Here is a 9,303-nt window from a genome sequence, read left to right as displayed (position 1 = left end):
CACCAATAATAAACTGAAACTATTATAAAGCATTTACTTCAGTTTGAAAAGCCTAGGCGTCTTTATAGTCTTTTTAAGACTTAGCAGTTTTAGGAGTTCAGTTTTTCCAGGTTTGAAAATGATTTCTTTATAGGAATTACAAAACACAGTAGCCTATACAGAAGCTTTTATGTTATCTTAACATTGTCTCAAGACATTGCAAAATATGTGTGCCTATGTGCTAGATTGAGACATCCCTTACTAAAATTAACCATGGTTTTCCCTGTTGAAAAAACCAGCATATGCTGGTTAAGTATGTTTTGATGCTGGGATGCTGGTTTAAGCTGGTCCTTTGCTGGTTTATGCTGGTTTAGGCTGGTCCTTTGCTGGTTTATGCTGGTCATGTAAACCAGCAAAAGGACCAGCATAAACCAGCAAAGGACCAGCTTAAACCAGCATCCCAGCGTCAAAACATACCTAACCAGCATATGCTGGTTTTTTCAACAGGGTTATAGTAAAAGTGTAATAATCTTTTTGTTTTGTTTTGTTTTTAGTTTTTATATTTAGTTTTTTGGTGTATTGACTACCATTTTTGTATAACCACAGTTTTTACTACAAATACCATGGTTAAACTATGGCTAGTGTAGCAAACCTATGGTTAATTTGTAGTGACCATGGCTTAACTATAGTAACTATAGTTTGGTTTCATTTGTAGTAAAAAGCATGGTTAATTTTCGCCAGGGATATCAAGGTCTACTGTTATATATTTTTGGTTTGCTTGCATTTTTTAGATGTACCTTTATGTTTATGCTGTGTAAACCACCTTAGTAACAGTAATTCCTATCGTAAATAGTAATTTTACCATATAGCTGATCACGTGATGCCAACAAAGGTGTCCATGAGGGGGCGACCCGTTACCATGTAGAATAAAACAGATTTTTCTAAAACGTATTTCAGAATTTCTCTTATCCCGTAATTTTATCAGACGTGCTGTTCATTTATTTATGTGTTAAACCTTTAATAAGTGCACATTTTGGTTGATAGGATGTGCTCAGCCAATGGAGACTGATGCAGAGCGCACTGCGCATGTGCGACTCAGTGCACTGTTTGAGACGGAAGACTGCGGAGTGTATCTCCACATACTGCGAACCACAGGAAAAACTCAAGAAAAGTGCTGGTAAGAATTCACTGTGCTGTAAAGATCGAGTCCTAGCAATCATTCATTAGATATTCACCGTTACGTGTGCTTTTATTTATCCGTCATGCTTTATAGAAACAGTGATGTAGCAAAATTGGGTTAGAAATCAGCCGGATATGAGAGATCAAACATGTTTACAGCATTAACACTCGACGTTTTCGCCCGATATTGCGCGGAAACGTAGTTTTTAACTATTATGTTAAAGATCGCTTATGTTAATATTCAGATATTGGTCGCAAACATGACAGAAGGAAATCCTTTGTGTGTTATTTGTGTTTGGTTCAGGATGATCATGTGTGCTCTGCATGTGCGCAGTCAGTGACGATGCGCCGCTCCTGCGCAGGAACTGTTGAATTTATTAGCCTCGAAATAAAAACTAACACGAGTTGACGAACACTCATTTTCCCCCGTCACTTTTTCAAGATTCTTTAATGACAAAAATTAAAAAGAACAGCATTTATTCGAAATAGAAATATTCTGTAACATTATAAGTGACTTTACTGACACTTTTGATCAATTTAATGCGTTGATAGATAGATAGATAGATAGATAGATAGTGCTGTCAAACGATTAATCACATCCAAAATAAGTTTTTGCTTACATAATATATACGTGTTGTGTATATTTATTATGCATATTTAAATACACATACATGCATGTATATATTTAAGAAAAATATGTTATGTTTATATATTAAATATATTTATATATAATATAAATTATATGAATGTAAATATATGTAAATATTTTCAAAATATATATATTGTGTGTGTATTTGTATGTAGTGTATACATAATAAATATACACAGTACACACACACAGCCTATATTATGTAAACAAAAACTTTTATTTTGGATTCGAATTAATCGTTTGACAGCACAGACAGATATATAGATAGATAGACAGATATAGATAGATAGATAGACAGATATAGATAGATAGACAGATATAGATAGATAGACAGATAGACAGATATAGATAGACAGATATAGATAGATAGATATAGATAGACAGATATAGATAGATAGATAGATAGACAGATATAGATAGATAGATAGACAGATATAGATAGATAGATAGATAGACAAATATAGATAGATAGATAGATAGACAGAGATAGATAGATAGACAGATATAGATAGATAGATAGACAGATAGATAGACAGAGATAGATAGATAGATAGATGGGGAAGGTGTTTTTAAATTTAAATATTTGAAATTAAATATCCATTTCTCTGCCCAAATTTGTCATTGTATGATTCACCGTATGATAATTCACTTCTTCACGCAATGTGAATAAGTCTTTTTATTATGAAAACCAGCAGAACATCTCAAAAGTAACATATATTTCTCTGAAGGGTCAGGTCAGATCAGAAGCATGTCAGGGTTTCTGGACGGGATCAGATGTGGCGATTGCGAGTGTAATGTGGACTGGGGTGAGAAGAGAAACGCCATCGCCTCCATCGCAGCCGGAGTTCTGGTATGTCAATAAATCTTGTGTTCTCTAAAATATCCAGTGATTCCCAAACTAACAGTCTTTCTTCTCGCACTGTACACACGTGCAGTTTTTCACAGGCTGGTGGATCATCATCGATGCTGCGATAATGTACCCTAAAGAGGAACAGTTCCACCATGCATATCATACCTGTGGGGTTATAGCGACTATAGCCTTCCTCATGTGAGTTACACCTGTACAGATTCTCGCTGGCACTCCCTCTAATGAAGAGAACTAAGTCTTTGTTCTCATTGTGTCCGGCCAGACCAACGCTGTGACATCATTTGATCTGTCCCAGATCTTACTTCCTGTTGTTAAGCACTGATTTAACTACAGGGTTGCGCCGTGACTACTGTACAATGACTGCATTGATAAACCGCCAGTGGAGTTTCACTATGTATGGATTTGAATCAGGGTTATTATAGTTAAGTAAAACTAAACCATAACTTATATTTAACTGTAACTTAAAACTTATTGCAAAATATATTTTTTTATTATTTCAGCTACATTTATTATTTAGTTTAATTTGATGTACTAAAATAACTAAAACTGAAATAAAAATGAAAAAGACAGTATAAGTCATTATAATCCGTAATTATGTCCCCACTGGATGCAACAAATGCCTCGTTTATAATGGGTTTTAATGTTTTTGTCTCATCGCTCTGGGACACAGCATCAACAGTATGTGAGGGGCGTAATATTTCCGTCACACTCTTGAGGTATTCGGCCAATCACAACACACTGGATAGCTGGCCAATCAGAGCACACCTCGCTTTTCAGACCGATGAGCTTTGTAAAAATCGACGCGTTTCAGAAAGGCGGGGCATAGAGGAGAAACAATAATGTACAGTATGTGGAAAATAATGTGTTTTTTAAACCGCATAAACACATTTCATTACACCAAATAATGTTCTTTTTAGCAACATCATATGACCCCTTTAAAAGAAATAATAAAAGTTACAAAAACACAACAAAAAATTGCAAAAGTTTTAACTCAAAAATGAAAAAAAGAATCTAAAACAACTTCAAACTATCAATAAAAACTACACTGTAGAACTGAATAAGTTTGCAAAACTAAAAAAAAAACTAAGTTTAAAAATGTCTTAATTTATTAACTAAGTTTCGAATTTCTTTACTTAATTTACATCAAAATGTTTAAGTTAGGAAATTCAAAGTTTAAGCAAGCAGAACAGGCCAATTTTATTTTATGAATTGCTCCTAATTTGAAATATTTGAGTAAGCTAACTTAAAATTATCATGTAATCTCAATTAAAAAATTTTTCATTATTGGAAACATAACTAGCTGGAACTAGCTAATTCAGTAAATGCTAACTTGCTAATTGACAACACAATGCTTTGATAAGCATAGTAATTGCTGAATGAGTAAGGCGGTATGAAACATTTCACATATTTCTGTTCTGAAACCATGCTCCACTCGTCACAATGAGAAACCCAACATAACAGAAACTCTTCTAAATTAGCATAGCAAAACAACACTAATCCTCCCAATTATTTTACATGAATCTAGCAAAAAACAGTATGTAACACTTTAGTATTTACTCTACCTTTCGAGTGCTATGGCAAAGCATGCTGGGAAATAGAAATTGCAGCCAGGTTCAGTTAAATCGAAGTACATCTGATTTAAAAGAAACAAGTTCATTAAGCTCAAAACAATGAAACTATTCAGATGACGTAGAATGAGTCCGTTTCATGAACTCAAAAGAAAAAGAATACTCATAAAAGTTACTTGGATTGAAATAGTTTGTTTTTGCTTAAGGTAATGACTAAAATAAGACTGATTTGAATGCAGGATCAATGCGGTGTCAAATGGCCAGGTGAGGGGCGACAGCTACAGCGAGGGCTGCTTGGGACAGACAGGTACGTCCTGCATACGCAACGAGACAGCATTAACTTTATGCATTTCTTGTAGATATTGAAATACTACATGACCGAAATGTGCTTTGAATGTGTGTAGGTGCCAGAATTTGGCTCTTCATCGGGTTCATGTTGGCGTTCGGGTCTCTCATCGCCTCTATGTGGATTCTGTTTGGTGGTTTTGTTGTGACTGGTGAGAGAATAAGACTGATTTTACCCTTATAGAATAAGATGATTCCGGTTTCTGTTTGTTTACAGTTGCTGATTATGTTTTTCCATTTTTTTTTCTTTATGATTGAACAGATCATAAGGAGTTGTCGGTGTATCCTGGTATTGCGGTTTTCTTCCAAAATGCTTTCATCTTCTTTGGGTAAGTTTGAAAATACAGTAATATTGTGAATTATTATTACAAATAAAAAGAAGTGTTTTCTACTTATCCTAAAATGTAATTTATTCCTGTGATGCAAAGCTGAATTTTCAGCATCATTACTCCTGTCTTCAGTGTCACATGATCCTTCAGAAATCATTCTAATATGCTGCTCAAGAAACATTTCTGATTATTATCAATGTTGAAAACAGTTGAGCTGCTTCATAGTTTTGTTAAACTGTAATACTTTCTTTTTCTTTGCCTAAAGTTCAGAAGAACAGACTTTATTTGACATATTTATTTGTAACATTATAAATGTCTTTGTTGTCACCTTTAATCAATTTAATGTGCCCTTGCTAGACAAAATTCTTGTTTCTTTAAAAATCCGAAATGAACAATTTGTTCAAAAAGAAGTAATTCAAATGGAAATGAATGGACAAATGAAAAAGAGACTATTTTTGTCCGTGTAAAATTATTTTACACAGATTGCACCGAGCACAAGCAGTTTCTTAGCTGAGCATAACTAGAAACATGTATATTCACTGTCAATATTTTTCATTTCTGTGCAACTATTAAAACCAAACAGGGAGTTTTTCTTGACTGTAGGAAGCCTGGTTGTATATTTTGTAGCTTTTGGAGCTTTAAGTTCATTCTCTGTGTATGTTTGCTGACGTTTTGCTTACATTGTTTGCTTTATTTTTGCTACTGATGCTATCAAACCACTTCCACTGACGAGACATTGAATAATCATCAAAATACTTTTCAGAAAGCTTAATAAAATTAATTTTAAATGAGTCATGGATATACCACTATTGCCCAGTCTCTAATTAACTGCATTAGTGGTCTGAGATTTTGAGTATTCATGTAATTTATAATAAATAACTTGGCAAATTCAGATTTTCTTTTCTTTTTTTTTCAAGTGAAACTATGATAATTTGATTAAGTTCTAATTTTGATTCTCCTTCTCTCTTGCAGTGGTCTGGTGTTCAAGTTTGGCCGAACTGAGGACCTCTGGCAGTAAAGATCCCTTTCCTTCAGTCAAATCCCACAGTCCATCAACACACAATTCCTCTGTACTTATTGCTGCTTATTTGCACTCTCTCTTTCTTTCTCTCCCCTTTTCAACTCCTCAGCTGACTCCCGTTCTTAAATATGTTCCTCCTTCCTTTGTCTCGTTTCCTGTGTGGCCACACAGGGGGAAAATCTTTAGAAATTTTGTGCAATGTGCAGATTTGAGAACATACTCCTTTCATATTTGCGGCTCAACCTTCAGTCAGCTGATATCACTACAAGCGCTTTATTTTACGTCTTTCTTTTGGAATTTTTTTTTTTATATTGCGTTATATGGGTTCCCACGCTTTTTTCCAGTCATTCAGTTGTTTAATTTGAAAATATTAAACAGACTGCACTGAGCACAAGCAGTTTCTTATAGCTGAGCATAACTAGAAACATGTATATTCACTGTCAATATTTTTAATTTCTGTGCATCTAGTAAAACCAAACAGCCTATTTCTCTGAGTTTTTCTTGACTGTGGGAAGCCTGGATACAGTTGTGCTCAAAATTATTCATACCCTTGGCCTTGGTAAATATGATCAAAGAAGGCTGTGAAAATTAATCTGTATCATCAGTCCTTTGGATATTTTATTTTAAAAATTGACTAAAATCTAACCTTTCATTGGAGAATAAGAATTTAAAATGGGAGAGAAATCTCATTAGGAAATAAATGTTTTTCTCTAATACCCATTGGTCACAATTAATCACACCCTTTTATCCAATACTTTTTGCAACCTCCTTTTGCCAAGAGAACAGCTCTGAGTCTTCACCTATAATGCCTGAAGAGTTTAGAGAGAGGAGATCAGAGACCATTCCTTCATCCAGAATCTCTCCAGACCCTTCAGTTTCCCAGCAGCATGTTGATGCTTCTCTTCTTCAGTTCACCACACTCATATTCTATAGGGTTCAGCTCAGGGGACTGGGTTGGCCAGGGCAGAAGCTTGGTTTTGTTGACCCATTTTTGTTTTGATTTTGATGTTTGTTTGTGTTCTTTTCTAGTTTTTTCTTGAAACCCTCCCAAACAACATTGTTTTTTTTAGGCTTTCTGACACCAAGACTCAACTATTTTCTGCAGTTCTCCAATTGTGATCCTTGGAGTCTTTAGCCACTCAAACTCTCCTCCTCACCGTGCATTAGGACCATATAGACACATCCTGTTACTGTATTAGAGCAAAATATTTATTTCATAATGTGATTTTCCCCCATTTTTTTTTTTACTTTAATTAAAGGTAAGATTGTTTTTGTTTGTTTTTTTTGAATGAAAGATCAAGTGGATAAACAATGCGGATTTATTTTCACAGCCGCCTTTGATATTTACCAAGGGTATTAATAATTTTGAGCACAACTATATATTTTGTAGCTTTTGGAGCTTTAAGTTCACTCTCTGTGTATGTTTGGGCATGTGGGAGTTGTATAAAAATGTTAATGTTTTTAAAAAGCACAATTTCTTATTATTTCAGTGGTTATGGGAGAATAAGATGAATTCAACTCATCTGTCAACTAACAAATTAGAGATTCTGTGATTTCTACATGCTAAAAGAATGTAACATTTTAATGTAATCCACGTCTCTCTTTCTGACAAAAAGTAGCTGAACTTCATCCAACTGTGGGTTTAAATGAATAAAATTATTGTAAATATGTACAGAACCAGTGTTTTTTCTTTTAGAAAGCGCAATTTTTTATTACATTCAAAAGCAGATGAATAACATGGGATTGTAGATTTAAGTCACCATAAGGTTATTTTTATATATTGCATTAGGTGGTGGTGTGGTGTATCAGTTTGTCATTGTCAGGCTGAACAAACTCTTCTCTGTTTTTCTTGCTTCCACTAAAGTAATTTAATCCAGCCTTAATTTCCAGGGGCTTGGAAATTTCTTTGGTGGTGATGTTTTGTATGATTTGTCTCTTAGAAAGCACAATGCTTTCCATTCAAGGACATTTTATCTTGTAAATTGTTTACTTAAGCAATGTCTAACCTCTCAAGCACACACACAAACACATTCATGCATAACGAGTCCTCTTATTAATGTGTCCACAAGTTCTTCATTTCTGTACCACCAAATTTGGAAACTACAAGACAAACGAATACATAATTAGCAATCGTAAACATGTTTGAAAACATATCTTCAAGTTTAATTTTTAATTAGGTTTAATGCAATTAATTCTACTTTTAAATGATAAAAGAGAAATACAAACATTGAGATTAAGGAATGATCTATTTAAACTGATGCAAATGAACAAATCCGTTCACCTCCCAGAATGCCTGGTCATCAAAGCACTTCCTGTCCTGCTGGGGTCTCCAGATACTCCATTTAAGAAAAAGTCCTGCAAATTTTTATTTCAGTTTTATAGTTTGCCTCATTGAACCAAAACACAAAACTAATTGGTCACACAAGGATTTTAATTTTTTTTTTACTTAAGAATCAGAAGTGAGTCAATGCAAAATACTTGTCACAGAGCAAACGGGAGAGTGGGGACGGTTGCAACGAGGGGCAGACACAACATGGCTTATTTCTTTAATCAGGAATGAGCTACAGTGTTGATATTCATACTGCACATGCTCAATTAGCCCCTCATCCTTCCTAGAAGAAATCAGCCACATGTGACCATTCCCTCTACAAAAAAAAAAATCATGGTAAAAAAAAAAGTTTTTTTTTTTTTTTATGATCAGATTTTTTGTCATACTTTTTGCTTGAAGCATTGTAAAGTCAAATCATTGTTTTCTTAGCTTCAAATAGGCATAGAGCATGTGTCAAAGATACTGTGTCAAGCTAATATAGCAAGTTTTATCACGGCTGTCAGTGTAGGGTCCCAACATACTGTCCATTACCACAACATTGATGTAAAAGCTTGCCATAACATTACAAAATTGTATTTGTATTTTTGTGGATTAATAAAGAATCCCTATCAATAGTCAAGCATCTCTCCTTTTTTAAGTATACAGTAGATTTTTAAAAACTCAAGAGTCTAATGTGGACTAATTTCCTGGACTTCCACCCTCTCTGTCACACACACACACACACACATGCATATGTACATAAACTACATAAGTTACACACGGTTACATAAAATGGTAGATTTGTCTAATTTGAACCTAAAAAGTAAGACTCATTACCACATGGTTTACTGCTAGTTAGTCAAACTAGTTAAGACACGGTCTTAATATAGTGCTATGTTTATGCAGCTGGCCCCAGTTCAGGAAACTTTAACAGAAGTAGGCTATTATAAAATTTTAGTGTCTTGATTTTGATTCAATTAATATTTTGTAGTTCAAAAGTATTGTAATATTTAATCAAAACATGGTTGTTACTTAATCCCCCCCCCCCCATTCTATT

At 34.2% G+C, this 9,303-nt stretch overlaps 2 protein-coding genes across 3 annotated transcripts in view; one reads left to right on the top strand and one right to left on the bottom strand.

Annotated features, from left to right (window-relative positions):
- Window positions 1-1,021: 1,021 nt before the first annotated feature.
- LOC107724601 (transmembrane protein 50A-like) lies at window positions 1,022-6,533 on the top strand. The gene is made up of 7 exons (XM_016533591.1): window positions 1,022-1,156; window positions 2,536-2,657; window positions 2,743-2,855; window positions 4,483-4,550; window positions 4,648-4,740; window positions 4,851-4,917; window positions 5,890-6,533. Exons 1-7 carry the CDS (start codon window positions 1,048-1,050, stop codon window positions 5,933-5,935), a joined length of 618 nt encoding a protein of 205 aa, XP_016389077.1. The 5' UTR covers window positions 1,022-1,047; the 3' UTR covers window positions 5,936-6,533.
- Window positions 6,534-7,790: 1,257 nt separating this feature from the next.
- The window catches only part of LOC107724598 (ammonium transporter Rh type A-like), an 11,812-nt gene continuing 10,299 nt past the window's right edge, over window positions 7,791-9,303 (bottom strand). Inside the window, exons 10-11 of one of the 2 annotated variants that reach the window (XM_016533582.1) lie at window positions 8,220-8,293; window positions 7,791-8,038 (exon numbers count right to left, since the gene is read on the bottom strand). In XM_016533582.1, coding sequence (XP_016389068.1) covers window positions 8,012-8,038; window positions 8,220-8,293 — 101 coding nt within the window. In that variant the 3' untranslated portion in view covers window positions 7,791-8,011. Of the gene's footprint in view, window positions 8,039-8,219; window positions 8,294-8,386; window positions 8,584-9,303 lie in introns of those variants that run through there. The other variant, XM_016533583.1, reaches the window with a different exon arrangement.

This window comes from Sinocyclocheilus rhinocerous, unplaced genomic scaffold, assembly GCF_001515625.1.
Source record: "Sinocyclocheilus rhinocerous isolate Xijiao unplaced genomic scaffold, SAMN03320098_v1.1 scaffold304, whole genome shotgun sequence".
NCBI lineage: Eukaryota > Metazoa > Chordata > Actinopteri > Cypriniformes > Cyprinidae > Sinocyclocheilus > Sinocyclocheilus rhinocerous.
Note: the sequence above shows the minus strand (reverse complement) of the source record. Positions and strands in the feature narration are given on the sequence as shown.

What these genes read in the sequence shown, in the direction of transcription:
- LOC107724601 (XM_016533591.1), top strand. Translation starts at nt 1,048, where the DNA reads ATGCAGAGCGCACTGCGCATGTGCGACTCAGTGCACTGTTTGAGACGG. An exon ending in GCGACTATAGCCTTCCTCAT is followed by an intron (nt 2,856 to 4,482) that starts GTGAGTTACACC and finishes ATTTGAATGCAG; the next exon opens with GATCAATGCGGTGTCAAATG. An exon ending in AATGCTTTCATCTTCTTTGG is followed by an intron (nt 4,918 to 5,889) that starts GTAAGTTTGAAA and finishes TCTCTCTTGCAG; the next exon opens with TGGTCTGGTGTTCAAGTTTG.